The sequence below is a fragment of the Drosophila persimilis genome, unplaced genomic scaffold (genome assembly GCF_003286085.1).
Source record: "Drosophila persimilis strain 14011-0111.01,24,50 unplaced genomic scaffold, DperRS2 tig00000622-arrow-arrow-pilon, whole genome shotgun sequence".
Lineage (NCBI taxonomy): Eukaryota > Metazoa > Arthropoda > Insecta > Diptera > Drosophilidae > Drosophila > Drosophila persimilis.
Window position 1 is genome coordinate 2,123,566 of NW_020825326.1, and position 16,532 is coordinate 2,140,097.

General features: G+C 45.3%; 5 protein-coding genes and 1 non-coding gene across 6 annotated transcripts; 3 read left to right on the forward strand and 3 right to left on the reverse strand.

The window, feature by feature from the left end:
- The first annotated feature begins 937 nt into the window (after positions 1 to 937).
- Positions 938 to 1,474, forward strand: LOC6602640 (S-antigen protein). Its single transcript, XM_026990870.1, has one exon. It carries the CDS (start codon positions 965 to 967, stop codon positions 1,382 to 1,384), a length of 420 nt encoding a protein of 139 aa, XP_026846671.1. The 5' UTR covers positions 938 to 964; the 3' UTR covers positions 1,385 to 1,474.
- Positions 1,475 to 8,991: 7,517 nt separating this feature from the next.
- LOC6602639 (protein misato) lies at positions 8,992 to 10,976 on the reverse strand. The gene is made up of 3 exons (XM_026990868.1): positions 10,859 to 10,976; positions 10,067 to 10,796; positions 8,992 to 9,994 (listed from the first exon to the last, which is right to left on the reverse strand). The coding sequence occupies exons 1-3, from the start codon at positions 10,937 to 10,939 to the stop codon at positions 9,081 to 9,083; spliced, it is 1,725 nt and encodes a 574-aa protein (XP_026846669.1). The 5' UTR covers positions 10,940 to 10,976; the 3' UTR covers positions 8,992 to 9,080.
- Positions 10,977 to 11,112: 136 nt separating this feature from the next.
- Positions 11,113 to 11,705, reverse strand: LOC6602638 (mpv17-like protein). Its single transcript, XM_002027623.2, has one exon. It carries the CDS (start codon positions 11,646 to 11,648, stop codon positions 11,145 to 11,147), a length of 504 nt encoding a protein of 167 aa, XP_002027659.1. The 5' UTR covers positions 11,649 to 11,705; the 3' UTR covers positions 11,113 to 11,144.
- A 505-nt stretch (positions 11,706 to 12,210) lies between these two features.
- Positions 12,211 to 13,261, reverse strand: LOC6602637. Its single transcript, XM_002027622.2, has one exon. The coding sequence runs from the start codon at positions 13,213 to 13,215 to the stop codon at positions 12,277 to 12,279; it is 939 nt and encodes a 312-aa protein (XP_002027658.1). The 5' UTR covers positions 13,216 to 13,261; the 3' UTR covers positions 12,211 to 12,276.
- Positions 13,262 to 13,553: 292 nt separating this feature from the next.
- LOC6602635 (probable ATP-dependent RNA helicase DDX56) lies at positions 13,554 to 15,739 on the forward strand. Its single transcript, XM_002027621.2, has 4 exons — positions 13,554 to 13,638; positions 13,700 to 14,451; positions 14,657 to 15,082; positions 15,142 to 15,739. The coding sequence occupies exons 1-4, from the start codon at positions 13,576 to 13,578 to the stop codon at positions 15,575 to 15,577; spliced, it is 1,677 nt and encodes a 558-aa protein (XP_002027657.1). The 5' UTR covers positions 13,554 to 13,575; the 3' UTR covers positions 15,578 to 15,739.
- LOC6602636 lies at positions 14,497 to 14,588 on the forward strand. The gene has a single exon (XR_048190.2). It is a non-coding gene; the product is annotated as a small nucleolar RNA Z30a (small nucleolar RNA).
- Positions 15,740 to 16,532: the final 793 nt, after the last annotated feature.

Here is a 16,532-nt window from a genome sequence, read left to right on the forward strand (position 1 = left end):
AGCTCGGTACTATGTTCGATGTCGTTATTAATTGAAAGATGTTAATTACATGTAGTTTCAGTGGAGAGTCGCAATTCTTATTAAATATTCCTATATATGTACTATATACATGGAATATATGTACATGGATCCATACAGATCCTCCCGCTGAAGTCCGCCTCAGGGGGATCTGTTCACGAGGGTCAACCATTCATACTAACACATTCTTAAACTCCCAAACTTCTAGTCACGAATTGTTTGAGAACACAGAAAAAAAGATCTGTTTTTCAGAAAATTCTTGTTTTTAATGTACTATGTGAAGACACGAACGATATAGAATATAGAATATGTGGAATACCAAGATTTTAATGGTTCATACGGAAAGACGGTAAAGTCAAGACTATTTTCGAAGCACTCACTTAAACTTGTTTTATGAAAAACATTTCCATTTCGTGAAGATACATCTTTCCGAATTTTCATTTAATCGCAATATCGACTAGAGTGTTGATGTTTGTCCAACAATATTTCCCGAGTACCCGGGAACCCGAGTACATTATGCAAACATCAATCGAAGGCAAATATTTTGCATACGCCAGCGATAGATGTGGACACAAGACCGATTCCCGGACAGACCAGAATGCGGTCCATGAGTCGCTGGCTTACGTAAGGCAAACATCCCGGCACAGCTGTTTGATCCGAGTTTGGTGCGAGAAAGAGAAAAGGCTAGTTCTGGGAATTCCATCGTACCCCAGTCTGCCCAAGGCCAGTGCCATTGACTGGCGAGTGGGAGCGAGTGGGGTTTACCTTATCCCAACTGACGTTAGTTTGCTCAGCCTTCACACGTCATCGATGAAACACTTGTGGTGTTCCGCTCGACTCTGTGACTCTGTACCCGTCCGTCCGTATATATAGTGCCTTATGTGGGAGCTAAGGTCAGGTGGAGTTGTCTATCACAAACAATCGCACAGAGGTAGCAGATAACAAAATGCGCACATTCATCATTCTCGCTCTCGTAGCTCTGGTCGCTGTGGCCGCCGCCCAAGGACCTGGAGGTGGTCGAGGGGGTCCAGGAGGACCGCGTGGCGGTCCCGGTGGCCGTGGAGGTCCCCCAGGAGGTCGTGGAGGTCCTGGTGGTCCTCAAGGTGGCCCAGGAGGTCCTCCTAGGGGTCCTGGAGGTCCCGGTGGTCCAGGTGGTCCTCAAGGTGGCCCAGGTGGTCCCGGTGGTCCCGGTGGTCCCGGAGGCCCAGGCTATCCATGGGGTCCCCCACGAAACAGCACAACCACAACCACGACCACGAGCACAGAGGCGAGCTCCTCCAGTACTACAGAGGCAAGCTCCACCAGCACAGAGGCCAGCACAGACGCCTCCACCTCCACCGATGCCAGTACCACGGGATCCGATTAACCTGTTCCATATCTGGCTTGCTTTTCTGCTCCTGGGTCATTTCCGATAAACCTGTAAATAAATTTGTAAATGTTCGCACATTGAAGAGAACCTTGCACCGAGCCCTTTGTTGATGGTGATAGTGGTGGTGGGGTAGAACGCGTGTAAGTCCGGCCCAAGCAGTGCAAGGAACCTAATCCGCTTATTGAACAATAAGCAGTGCTGTGCGGGTGAGGAAGCCCACTTGTTTAACCTGATCCCACCAGTTGGGTGCGAATTAATTTCCATTCAATTCGAGAATCGAGAATTGAGAATCGACATGGCTTACCTATGCAGGTGCTTACGATGCATGCATCCATCAATTAGTCGGAGGCGATTACCGATTCCCTGTGGTTGGAAATAAGTCAGAATCCTTTACCGAAACAAAGCACTGATAACAATAGCCCGATCCCCGAAACAGCTGCAGCTAGCACTGCATTCTCGGTTGGCCATTCAATCATTTTCCATCTAATTGGGAATTAAATTTGCGTTGGGAAATTCGGAAGTGGTGGGGGGCACTCCCTCCGCTCACTGGAATAATTGGACGGAATTGTTTTCTATTTAATTGTATTTGGTCAATTTCCAATGAATCAACCTGTTAACTGGTCGAAGTTCGCCCACGAACAACTCCAGAGCGACGAGGAACCACAACATACAGGAGCTGGACAGAACAACACTGGACAGAGCTTAGCAGGAAGAGCATGGAGTAGAGCATCAGCGAGAGGATTACGAGGCATTACGAGCTATAAAACAACAGGATTATGGCTTCGCAATAGCAAACACACTCACATCAGGATTCGAATGTCCCTGTATTTCTGTGTGACGCCTCCATATCGAACAAATATGTGTATAAGTAGAAGTACTGGATCCTTTTCTCAAGGATAGAAGATGCACTGGAACTGAATTTTAAGTAAGCTTTCTAGAAAGTTGCTTTTCTCTTCGTTTGCCAGAGCCCATTCTATCATAAAAATCGCCATATTTTAATTTATTCCATGCCTTTGTCGCTGATAGACATCTGTTTTACGAGTCTTTTCAAAAGGTCCGTTACACAGGCTATTGCATAAGCAATCATTATTTCTTTTCAACATAGTCTCCTTTTAGCTCTATAGAGCAATAGAGTCAAACGTTTCTCCAGTTTTTGTGTTCCTTCCAAAAAATAGGATTTGTCAAAGTCCTTAATAGGAAAAATAGGAATTCAAATAGGAATAGGGAACTCAACTGGGGATCTCAACACCGAAATTCAGTAAACCCCTTTTTACCATTGAAATTGATGGGTCAGAGTTCCCATACTATTTATAAATCTTAGCCTGGGCCTCAGTGGTGGTTTTATTCCGCAAAAAGATTCCTAATGAAATTTACTTTTTTTCAAAATTACTCTCTTCGAATTAGAAGAAAGTCTGCTATCAATGGCTGTCAAGTAATGCAGCGTTTTTTAAATTTTGACAGCAATCAGCTGATGCCTGTTGACACCAGCAGTGTTGCCATATCAATCAAGAGGCGAGACTAATTGAACAGCCCTCGTATATGATGGGGAAAATATACAATCACTTGATGAGTTGATGATTGAACATCATTCAGATTTCTAGATTATCGAAGGATACCCCACACCACAGATATCCCCACATATCCACATCTGTGAGGCCTGGTCCGCCTATTGGTCCGATCTTTGGATATCTACTCGCTTATGCTGGGCAGCAAAGCAATCGTTTCTCTCTTTGTGTGATTGGAGCCAATGGAAGTGGAGCGGGTCAAGTGTCAATGTCAATGGGTCAAATGGGTGGTGACCGTGAATCCATAAGCAGTGGCGCGCTTTATCAAATCGCGCTTCATTCGTTCAACAATTAGCACCAATAACGGATTTATTGCCAGGACCTGGAGTGGGGGGTCAATTGAGTTGGACTGAAGTGGATTCGAGTGGAGCATTCACACGTAATAACAATTACAAATGCGCGCGCTCCATAAATCAAGCGATGCCATCTCCTTCTCCCCCTCTCTCTCTCCCTCTCTCTCTCTCTGACCAGCTTCCCATTCCTAGCCAGATCTCCTCTCCGGCTGGCGGCTCCTGGGCACTAATTACAATTCAGGACGCGTTGCACTCGAAAGTTGTTGCTCAACACTCGGAGAGAGGCAAGGCGAGGCGAGTGGCGAGTGGCGAGTGCCAGACGACGAGTGCTGGCGGCCTGATGGGGCAGAGTGCTTAACTTCAAAGTAGCAATGCCCATCCACACTCCTTTGTGGCTCGCGCGTGGTTGCCTCCACCTCCACCCCGAAAGTGTTGTTGTAATTAAATTATGTGCCAAGTGACGTCGTCGTAGTTGTCGTTGTCCCCAGCCTCACTCCCAGGCCCAGTAGCCTGTCCTCCTCTGTTGCCGTTGCCGTTTCCATTGCCTTTGCCGTTGCCTTTGCTTCGTGCCATCTCAGATGTTGTGGCAAATTAAGTTTGCTTTTGTTCTAGATTAAAAAGGCATTGAAATGTCGGCAAGGATAGCTAGAGGAGGGTGGCCAGGAGAGCGCGACAGGGCGGAGTAAGGGTAAGCGGCAGTTAAAATGACGCCTTCGGCCAAATTTAGCTAACTTTGTTAAGTTTGTTTTGCCCTGGGAGTCAGTCAACTCCAGCCAGCTCTGAAGGGTTCCATTGGATGATGAAGTACCCAGTGATAGGGCCATAGGCAGACAAGAAGAGTGTCAGGGTGAGAGAAAGAAATTAAAAATCAACTCGCAAGGAACCAAGCCGAGCACTTAAGTAGCTGACCAACTGAGTAATTGAAGGAACTAATTGGAAATGATGGGACGGTGGGTGCGGGTGGGCGAACCGGGGCAGGCGTTATTCCTTCTACAGATATCCCCAATGGCTTATTTTCCCTTCTGTGAATTCACGTACACGGACATCGGGCGCATGCGGAAATTAAGTGATTTTTTTTAATTTAAAAAATGCGTAGTATTTGTATATATATTTTCATTGACTTTCATGGGAAAACCTATTGAAATTGGTACATTTTGGAATTTTCATATTCATGTTTTTCCGTACTATTATCTATTATAAGAAAGATGATTCGTGATAAAATGTTTCCTCAATATTGGACTCTATACAAAAAATCCCACAAATTGGCCCAATCTCGGCTAATGGTACGTTTTTTTTACTTTTACTACCTCGGAATTCGGTGACGTAAAGCCAGTAACGTACGTAATAGTACGGTCATATTTTGGTTTATATCTTTAAAACCGTACGTTCGATTGTTGTCATTTTTTTGGTGAACATACGGCTACCCAATTTGTATTTAACTGGAAAGATTTTTTTCATTTCATTCTCTTTTTTGTCGTACGAATATAACGTAAAGCCAGAATGGAAGTGCCCATACACTTGCATATGTAAGTAGTCTTATGTCTTATGTAACCTATACAATATATTTTATACGTAACTTAACGTCAATGACAATTTCCGTTCGCAAAAATGATTACCTATTTGTAATTATTTTTATCTCTTTCCAAATTTCCATTTCGCTTTGTTTTTTTATTTCTTAACATGCGATCAACAAAGATCTCTAAAACACCTATTCTATCGTTCTCTCCTCCGCCAGGGGGCGAACATTGCACGAGAAAGAGTGCGTGAGAAAGAGAGAGAAGGAGTAGCGCGTGGATGGGAAAATCGGAAGACACTGCGAAGCGATTCCACAGATTTTCTTCCTTTATGATGGCGGAAGAGGGCGTGAGTCTGAATACAAAATTTGGCTGCTCTAGGTCTTATAGTCTTAGAGAACTAGACTTCAAACACCTCGAACAGGCGGACAGACAGACAAAGCTATGTATATCGGACTCGCCAATATATATGTATCTAGTATATAGAACATATATGTTTTTTATGAAGTCGGAAACGCTTCATTTTGGGCATATAAACTCCTAAACTCTTTGAGTATTGGGCATAATAATCTCTTTCGTTATCGGTGTATTATGTACATTACACATTACACATTACACAAAAAAAGGTGTTTTTTGTTTTTATAAAGTTTTGTTTCGTTTTTTAAGAAAAAAGCTCACGAAAATAACTAAAAAATAAAAACGGCTAACGAAACACATTAAAATTTTGAATCCAAAATTCAATTTGGTATTCACTTTTATAATTTTACGGAAAAATTCATTCCAGGTTTTTATTCAGATTGATTCGATGTTTATATCGATTCTTTCAATGCAGATAATTCGTTCAGGATGTGCTAATGATTCTCGATCGGATTAAAGTCATTACCATTACCCGGCCAGTGCAATGTCCTAATTCCCAATATTGATAATTATTATTTTACCTAAGAAGACCCATAATGCACATACCGCTGAGAGTTCTATAAATTCAAACAATTGAGAAGCAAAAGCTTTACCAATGGAATGATGTTAGTCTGTCTGAAATTTGCTAAAGGAAATTTCTTTTATCGCTCAATCGTTATTGTTTTTTTACATCAGAAGAATATTCCATCTTCAAGGAAAGCGCTATCCAGGACGCTGTAATAAAAACTATTTTCGAGCTTCCGTGTATCTGAAAGCAGTTTGAGTCATCTGCTTTTGCTAGAGTCGAGTGTAACCGTAATTAAATAGACATAGTACTACGAAGGTCAATTCTTGGGTCCAGAACCAGGGCTGGATGACAATGCAAGATTTCGTGCCAGTTCTGCAGCAGGCAGACGCGGACCGAAATGGAAACCAAATTACTTAACCTAGAAATTAAATTAGAAGCGAAAAAACACAATATACTCGTACCCGTATATACGGCACAAATATTTTGCCATGCGATGCTCTGTCGGTTCAAAACTGGCATTTCAAATTCCACGCACATATTCCATTAAAGTCGTTGGCGTAATTTTAATTTCGGATTTGGTCCCTTTTCCACAGTAGAAACAACGGAACAGTGGCAGCTGCTGCTTTAAGAAGCCAGCTCTGGAGAAGGAGTTGGGGATCGAGGGCCACTGTGTGCCAATCAAATTGAAATTTAATTTGCACAACAATGCGGCAGGAGCAACCCGAAACTTGACCTGAGAGGAGAGGAGAGGAGTGGATAGGAGAGGAGAGGAGAAAGCGCAAAGCCGCCTTGAGGCCACTGCGAAATTATGAACCCCATCTCATATTGCTCCTATCCTATATACTCGTACCTATTCTGTTCTGCCTTTATCGGCGGGCGGAGTTCACTCGAGTGTGCCCCGCCTCCCGTTAGCAGTCCATAAAATTGTGATTTACTCCCGTTGAGATTTCAATTACTGCCGCTTTATTGGCAATAAATTTCCGTATAAATTAGGCGGGGAAAACTTTCAATCCAACAGAGTGGCCTGCGTCCGAAAGGGTTAAACAAAACGAGAAGTGGCCGCACGTAGCCACAAAGGTAAAGGCAACCCGGAAAAGGTCCTTTGGGTTAACTGTGGAGACAACAAATAAACCACTAGTATCAGCGGGAGGTGTTCTCGAGCTCAATATCCGACTGGGGGATACCTAACTACATGGAATTCGGAGGAAGAGCTTTGGAGACAATAAAAAGGATCGAGCTCCAGACAATGTACAAATGTTAATAATAATATTTTGATAATATCTTCAAGATTCTCATCATTAAATAATTTAGACCCCATCCCCATAATTCCAAAATAATTCTTCAAAACCTAGAAAAATCCAATATCATGCATAATCTCCAAACAAACTTGTAAATAAGTATCTCTTAAATAGTTTATTAAGTTCACTGTATATTTAACAGCAACCTACCATCCTATCATCATTATATGAATGAATATCTTTTGACGATGGTGTAACACCCAGAAGAATGCGTTTCCGACCCCAAAAAGTGCATATATTCAGGATCAGCATTAATAGCCATGTCTGTATAGCCATGTCCCGATGAGCGCTCAGATCTCAGAGACTATAAGAGCTATATCAACTAAATTTGGTATTCAGACTGTGATATCACACGTTACAAGTCTATTTAAAAACATTGCCCCACCCTCTCAAGGAAATCTGTGGCATCCACAATTTTGAAGAGACAATTGCCGAATCTGGATCAGATCATTATTATAGCCAGAAGCAAAAAAATTAAATTGCAACATTTTCCACGCTCTTACCCACTCACTCTCTCTCTTTCTTTCTCACACATACTCTACCTCGTGTAGTGGGCGGCAGGTGTTGGTGCGAGAATAGAGAAAAATATAGAATAGAATAGAGCAGAATAGAGCAGAAAAAAAACAGATGTAAAAGAATATAAGGAAAATGGAAACAGATAAAATCTAATAAATAAATAAAAATCTCCCAAACGGTTTGACCTTTTTCCTTTTTTCCATTCTGCTAACAGCGTAACCAAACGGCATATAAAATTTATTGTATTAATTACATAAATCATAAGCTCGCACATAAGCATGTACATACTGACATATATACATGTACTGACTGAGTACTGGGTATAAAAGTAGCTAGCAACGTACCCGCTCGTTTTTTATACCCGATACTCAAAATGAGTATTGGGGTATATTAGATTTGTGGTGAATGTGGATGTGTGTAACGTCCAGAAGGAATCGTTTCCGACCCCATAAAGTATATATATTCTTGATCAGCATCCATAGCCGAGTCGATTGAGCCCTGTCTGTCTGTCCGTCCGTCCGTCTGTCCGTCTGTCCGTCCCCTTCAGCGCCTAATGCTCAAAGACTATAAGAGCTAGAGCAACGATGTTTTGGATCCAGACTTCTGTGATATGTCACTGCTCCAAAAATATTTCAAAACGCAGAATCGTAGAAGATGACTATATCTTCTAGAGTGCAAAATCTGAACCAGATCGTATAATTATTACAGCCAGAATCACGAAAACAATTTCACTCTTTCTCGCTCTGTCTCACTCTAACACACAGGTTTCATGGTCGGTTTTGCCAATTGCAAAATATGAGTTCAAGGATCTCAGAACCTATAAAAGCCAGAGCAACCAAATTTGGTATCCACACTCCTGTGATATCGGACCTTGACCGTTTCCTGTCCAAATTTCGCCACACCCCCTTCCGCCCCCGCAAAGGACGAAAATCTGAGGCAACCACAAATCTCAGAGACTATTAAGGCTAGAGTAATCAAATTTGGTACACATACTCCTTTAAGATGTCACTATAAAACGTATATCTCAAAATTTCGCCTCACCCCACTCCGCCCCCACAAAGGACGAAAATCTGTTGCATCCACAATGTTGCAGATTAGAGAAAACTAAAAACGCAGAATCATAGATAATGACCATATCTATTAGATTGCTGAATCTGGATTAGATCAGATCATTTTTATAGCCAAAAGGAACAAATCAATTTGCAGTGGCTACGCAGCGCCCGACGTCACGCTCAGACTGATTTTCTGTCTCTCTCGCACGCACTCTTTGTCGTGTTGTTTAATATTAGCGGCGTCTGCCGGAGGAGAGCCATACTGACTTAGTATCGGGTATAACTGTAGAGTTGCGGTGTCCGAAGCAACTCACAACGTTCCCCCTCGTTTTAAGCTCGAGACAGGCTGATAGCCGAAGAACAGAGGCTTTGAACCAAATAATGGAGAGACGAGACTGCACTGCGGACAGTCCATGGTGAGAAGACCATAGACATGGGATGTATTTTGCGCAACGATGTGGATGAGTGTTTATTGTGTGTATTAATCTAGTCTTATGACAATCGGATATCTTCTTCCTAAGAGGATCCACTTACAGGTACTGCTGATCGGCATAGTTGTCGCGGAACTCGAGAAGCTTGTCAAGGGCCGTTTCGTACTCCTCCCGATCGACGGCCGACTGGGAGTACGACTGCAGTTTTCCAATTTGGACACGATGGGTCTGGGTATGGAGATTATCGAGATGGTCGCCAAGTTTGGTAGAGTTCTGCAGGGCTGCCAGCACTGGAGTCGACTCCACGCGGGTACTTGACTCGCGTTCCCCGCCCCCAGCCACCTTGAAGCCGTCCGTGGCGATGTTCGGCTGGAATATCTCGTAGGGGAAAGGCAATTGAGTCTTGAAGGGCAGGGGAGTGGAGGCAGCATTGGTGACACTGCCATGGAAGCTGCACTGATAATACAGCTGAAGCATCTGAGAGACACTGTTGCAGCCATAGGCAGCCATCCGTAGCTGGGGTCCGGCCGTCTCCTGAGGACGTTTCAATCGACTGGTAGGAATTCCGCGGGCCATCACCGACTGCACCACATAAGAGGTACCAGCCTCGCAACCCGGCGTCAGCTGGGTCAATAGTGAATGGTCGCCGCTGTGGTCCATATAGTCGATCAGGTCCTGCTCCTGCTGCATTCCAAGTGGCAGGGCCATGGCAGCTGCTGTCATCTTCCGTCCAACCGGGCAGACATTTTCACAGAACCGCACCAGCGACTGGGGCGTCTGGCGCAGACGGTAGCTGAGCGTCATGGTGTCCATGAAGGCGGCGAGCACAGCCGAAGTCTGGTAGAGGTTTCCAGTTTTCCATTCGAGGCCTGGCATGCGACGGGACTGTAAGGTGTTGTTCCGCCAGATGGTCTCTAGCGTGGCTAGCGGTGTGAACATCGTGGCCTGCTCGCTGAGATGGTAATAGCTCAGCACGCTGTTCACCACGCGAATACTGTGGGCAGTTCGGGGATCTAACAGGATGATTAATGGAGTTTGGTATGTAAGTTATATGGGAAACTAACACAGATTTCAATGTCCCCTACCTGCTTGGTTATATGAAGGAATCCGTGGGTAGTGCAGCGGCAGAACAAAGCTCACGCGACTATATTCATCGTTCAAATGTTCCATGCACTTGCTGGCCAGGCCACTGAAGCCGTCGTCTATGTCAAAAAGAATGTGGAAGCCCTGTAGGCCCTCGCACTCCTCCACATATTGGCGAATGCGGTTGCAGAAATCTTCGTTGAAGGCGTCCCCATCCCAGATCTCCTTTCCAGCTGCTTGTGTGGCCAAAGCCTGAACATCGCTGTCGCGAATTAAGTCCGGCAGTACATTGAGTGTGCGCGGATGGTATCTAGCGTACAGGTAGTCAGCCCAGCTACGCGTTGTATCGGCCAGTTGGTAGTTCTTGCCGGACTCTATAGCTCCCTTAAGCAGATCCCGCTGATACTCTGATATCGGGACTTGCGGCTGCTCGCGCACTTCCAACTGATCGACGGTTGAGAGGTTATTTTGCTCAGCACTCTGTCTAGTCTTCTGTAGATGATTGCCTGTTGTGAGAGGCAACAGCTCCTCATTACGCTGTACATAGTTGCCATATAATTCTCCCACGATTGGCAGATGGGCCAAGTTGCCAGCCAGGTCAACGGAGAGCAGACGAGGGGTATAGGTAGTCTGGCCATAGTCGTTGAGACCTTCTCTGTACAGTACATCGTTTTGCGGCAGCTGTTCCTCGGCCACCTGGCTGCTGGAGCCGTCATACACAAAGTTTGCCTCCTATAACAAGCATAACCGCATTGGATTGAGGAGTGGCAGTGGCAGTGGCTTTTCGAGCTCACCTGCTGATTCCAGAAGTGTGCACCAACATAATTGGCATAGGTGCCAAACTGGAAACTCAAAATCTCACGTGTGAAGTCCATAATGTCGCCCTATTGTGACTAATTTGGACGGAATTGCAGGCAGCCGCGCACTTCCACAAACACTATCGATGGAGAGTATATCGATGTGTGCAATCGATAGCTACAACGATAGCGCCCGCGAAATTGACAGAATCAAAGAAAATCCAACACCTTTACACAGAACGTGTGCATTTCATTCGCAGAATCTGCTGGCTAACTTAGTTTTTTATTTGTTGAGTATGAGAGAAATGTAACAGTTCCAGATAATGGCAATGAACTGTGCATACATCACTTGGTACGGCAGTGGGACGAACGTGAAGTTGACGAACTGGGCCGCCGGCCATAGCATGTAATTCTTTAACATAATCGAGAAATAGCTATTCCGAATGCGGGTCTTGATCTTCTCCGTATCCTCGCCGTTGACGAAGGGCACCATGAACGACATGGCCAATGTGAAAGTCGGCGCAAACACGGTTTGGTCAATGACCATCTTCTTGATTCCGCGCGTCAACGATGGTTGGTCCTTGCTCACCAGCGTCTCCAGCGTCAGGTACCATTTACGTAAAATCGGGCCAACAAACAACAGACCGAGGGCACTGAACCGGGCCGTTCGTCCAGTATCCCATTGCTCGAGCGATTTCTTCTCAATGAACAGCTGGGCAATTGAGTCGCCGGCTCCCATAATTGCGGCCACGTTCAGACCCTCCCTTATATAGCCACGCAGCGCCATGCTTCTGTTTGGTTGGCCTGTGCAGTGGGGCAAACGAAATAAATATAACCTATTCCGAGTTTGTTTGGTTAAATTTGGGCACGGAAAAGGGTTGTCAAAGCCCTTAAAATTGTAGGATTTTCAAATAAATTCTCGGAAGCGTCGAAAGCAACGCTGATATACTATCGATAGTAGAAAAATTAGCAGACCATCAATTTTTTTGTTCACCCCCAATAGCATCGAGCGCGTGATTTCCAACAGCGATAGTGGAAACTATCGATGTTTTCCCAACTCTTCAAGATAGCAGTTGAACGTATTTTTTATGTTATTTACCTATCGATAGTTGAGCTCACCGATAACTTCATATTTACACTATGAACTATCGTGCACTACCATTTGCAAGATAATTTTAAATAAATTTTAAAACATTCAACGGATAAACATACACACACACCAGCTTTGCCCCGAGCCCTGCTGGTCCCAGATTTACGTACATCTGTATCTGGTCATTGCAGGTTAATTTTCTAGTGCCCACTCAAAATGCTCCAGTAGCAACCAAAGACAACAAAAAAATAAGCAAATGTTTGTTTTCTTAGTTTATTTCGTGAGTTGAATATCCTCACATCACATCTTTCTCCTAGTTCTTCGTTTAGACTTCTCCATTGGTTTTCAGCTTCTTTCGTTTCTTTTGTGGCGCTTCATCGGCGCCGTCCTGCTGGTCATGTTTCACGTCGCCATTCGTTTTGACTTTTCCATTGGCTGTGCGCTTTTTCGGCTTCTCCGCTGACAATAGCTGATCTTGTGAGATCTTTTCTTTTTGTGTGTTATGCTTCTTTTTGGTCCGTACTTTTTTGTCGCCGCTGGTGAGGTCCCCGAGGTTGTAAGAGGCACCATGGCCCTTGTTCATAAAGTCTGGTGTCACGCCAGTCAACACCGATTGACGCACATCTTGCTCTTTCTCCTCCAGAGTCTGTGTTGTTCCCTGAAGCTGCTTGCGGATCTTATAATAGTTTGCCTTATCTCGCAGCAATGCTGATGTCTCAAGACTCTTCTTATTCGCCTCAATCAGGTGTCGGGAAATGGCTTTGGTCACCTTAATGCGCTTCTTGTAATCACGGCCGAAGAACGGGTGGCGCACAGGCATCACGAAGCTCGGGGGAGTAGTAGTTGTTGGGAAAGAGTTGGCCTCCTCGTTGGCGCCAGGCTGCGCTACGTTTAGACGCTTGCTGAGCACCACAACGCCACTAAGGGGAAATTTGCGCACCCTATTTTTGCCCTTCACATTCGTATAACCAATGGATTCGGAGAAGGGTGTTGAATATTCGATGCACCGCACTTGAAGTCCACCCACAAAGCGACGTCCGGGCATCTTGATGCGCCTGCCCTCCAACGCACTGGGATCCAAGCTCTTAGGGCATTGCAATAGCCAGGCTTCGTGCGTTTGGGCATCGAACTCCTGAAGGCCTTGTCCGCAGCAGCTGTTGTTAGCGCAGTTCGGCTTTAGAGCTTCGCAATCGTTTTCTTCTAGAAAGTCTTGGAAAATCTGTTTGACGTGTTTACGTGCATTCTTTTTCTGATCATCACCCATTGGGATATACGAAAAAACGATTCAATAAAAAATTAAAAACAAACGCCGCTGCCTATCTGCACGCACGTGCTGGGTTGGACTAGTGCTGCAAAGCGCTGGAAATGCCACACCAGCCCAGCTGATATGAGTAGTATATCGATATGGAAAAAATTGCTTAAATTATTAAATTTATTTAATTATGGCTTAAGTAACCTGTTGCCAAGTCGTATCATTGATTTATGTATTTATATTATATTATATTATATTTCGACTACAGCATGTATCGATAAGTGGCGCACCTCTGCGTTCTGTGCAACACTTATATATCGGACATAAACACATGTGCGTTCTGTCCGCTGCGCATTTTACAAATTTGCAACAATGAGCAGCCCAGAAAAGTTACCGAAGTTCCATGAACTTGAGTTGGACCATCGTATTCTCAAGGTAGTGTGCAAGAACCTGACCCGTATTACGCGGTTACTCAACTTTCCCATTCGTTTTGTAGGCAGTATCGAAGCTGGGATGGGAGCAGCCCACGCTGATCCAGGGCACGGCGATTCCCCTGCTGCTTGAGGGCAAGGATGTTGTAGTTCGCGCTCGCACCGGCTCCGGCAAGACGGCCACCTATGCCTTGCCTCTGATACAGAAAATTCTCAACTCTAAGCTCACTGCCACCGAACAATGTGTGAGCGCCGTGGTACTGGCCCCAACCAAAGAGCTGTGCCGGCAGTCACGCGCAGTCATCGAGCAGCTGGCCGAATACTGCCACAAGGTTGTGCGTGTTGCGGACATTTCCGGAACAACAAGTAATACTGTGACTGAACGGCATGCCCTCGCCGAGCGCCCCGACATTGTTGTGGCCACTCCAGCCAAGCTACTGAACCATGCCAAGGCCGACGGTGTGGTAGACCTGAAGAAAGTCGAGACTCTGGTGGTGGATGAGGCAGATCTGATTTTTGCATTCGGCTATGAAATGGATTTCAAGGCATTACTTAAACATCTGCCTTCCATATACCAATCGGTGCTTGTCTCGGCCACCCTTTCAGACGACGTGGTACGCATGAAGGGACTGTGCCTCCACAATCCAGTCACGCTAAAGCTGGAGGAGCCCGATGTAGTGTCGCAGGATCAGCTAACCCACCAGCGCATCCTGGCGGAAGAGAACGACAAGCCGGTCATCCTGTACGCCTTGCTTAAGTTGCAACTGATACGCGGCAAGACCATTATATTTGTCAACACCATCGATCGCAGCTACAAGTAAGTAAAAAGCGAACCCCTGTTGCTGAATTCCTGTAGTTGAGTCCCACATGATGTTAAACCCAAAGTGAAAGGGAGTGCGCATCTGGCAACAGTTGGCGCACGCATGACCAATAACTAATCTTCTCGCTGATGGATCAGATAGCTCCTGACGAGGCCCCACCATGAAACTTCATATTCAACTCCGCTTACCCCTCTCTTGTAGGATTCGCTTGTTTTTGGAGCAGTTTGGCATACGGGCCTGCGTTCTCAACCCGCAGCTGCCGGCCTCCATTCGCATCAACATGATTAGTCAGTTCAACAAAGGCACCTACGACATCATCATTGCCTCCGATCAGCATTATCTAGAGCGGCCCGATAACGGTTCACAGGACAAGCGCAAATCAACGCGCGGCGATTTCGAGTCTAGCGCCTCGCGTGGCATCGACTTCCAGTCGGTAAACAATGTGATTAACTTTGACTTTCCGCTCGATGTTACCTCATACATTCATCGCGCTGGACGCACGGCCAGAGGCAACAACAAGGGCTCCGTTCTGTCCCTCGTTAGCATCAAGGAGTCTGGCGTAAACGATGCCGTAGAGAAGAAGCTCCGAATAACCTTCAGTGCCAAAAAGGGTGACACGATCATTAAGTAAGCAAGCATGCTAGAATCCCCAATCTGTAAGCAAGCTAAAGATTTTCTTTTCGCAGAAACTATCAATTCAAAATGGACGAACTGGAGTCCTTCCGCTACCGTGCTTACGACGCCTGGCGTGCTGCCTCTCGTGCCGCTGTCCAGGAGACCCGTTTACGCGAAATCAAAACCGAGGTGCTCAACAGCGTGAAGCTCAAGGGCTACTTCGAGGATCACCAACGCGATCTGAACGCTCTGCGTCACGACAAGCCGCTGCGCATCCTCAAAACGCCAAGCCATTTGTCCGACATGCCCGAATACATGGTCCCCAAGGTACTCAAACGTGTCGTCGTCTCTAAAGCCTCTGGCCCTGCCGACGAGTCCTCGGACGCCAAACGCCCTCGTCAGACAGCCGCCAAAGCAGCCTTCGACCGAAAGACCAACGATCCCCTAATGGTTGAATTTGGCAATCGACGCCCTGCCCCCAGACAAAAAAAGAAGAAACCCTTGTAGGCGGGGACTGCTTACCAAGGGTTCCCGAAATAAGCTAGTATATATATATATGTAAGCATTTAGGTGCTTTAGTCTGTAATGGAATGAAAAATGTGTATGTTACGAGTTGAGAAACGATGATAATAATATAAATCTCATCGTGCCATGAGATGAATTGAGAAATTGTAATGTTTCTTCATTGAGCAAGGGAATCTTTGAAACTGAATCTGGACTGCAGAGAAACAAGAATATATAGTTATGCTTCCTGTGGTCAGAAGCGATTCCTTCTGGCTTTTGCCGACATCGACACAATACTAATATGTCCCCTAACCTCTTAGCACCGGGTTAATGAATATGAAAGAGAGGGAAGCATAGGAAGACAGCGCGTCCCTTTCAGTTGCGTGCGAATAAGTGTCCCGCAGGCATCATTAGGGGTATTTGACAAATGATGGCTCAGATGATAGATAACCTCATTAGCAAGAATGCCTGCAAGTGCCAGACCATCTATTGTCTCCTCTCCCCGAGATGATTACCCAATCAACTGAGGCTGTGGGAACACCGTGAAGCCATTACATGGCAAATGAATGAAATTTTCACGGCATGAGCTTTCGTTTTTAACATTTTATTATTGTCATTGAAATAGTTAACATTCATACAATTATTTATTTATAGCGTTTTATGCAATACAATAATAATAGCAATCATGAGAATATACTAAAGAAAACTATCGCTTCGGTCCTTTTCGAATCGAATCGATTCAAATCAAATCGCAGCGAATTCGTTTCGGTCTTGCTTTATTGATGCCTTTCTGTGTCTGTCTGCGTGTCTGTCTGGCAGGAATCCTCATCTCCCTGGCACTTGGGGCACACTGATGCTGATCGATCGGAACGAGAACACACAATTGGAAACAGAAATAGTGGGGCAAAGGAAGATGGCAAAGAGATTCTCGCGGTTCCGTCAACGCGGCTTTTCGATC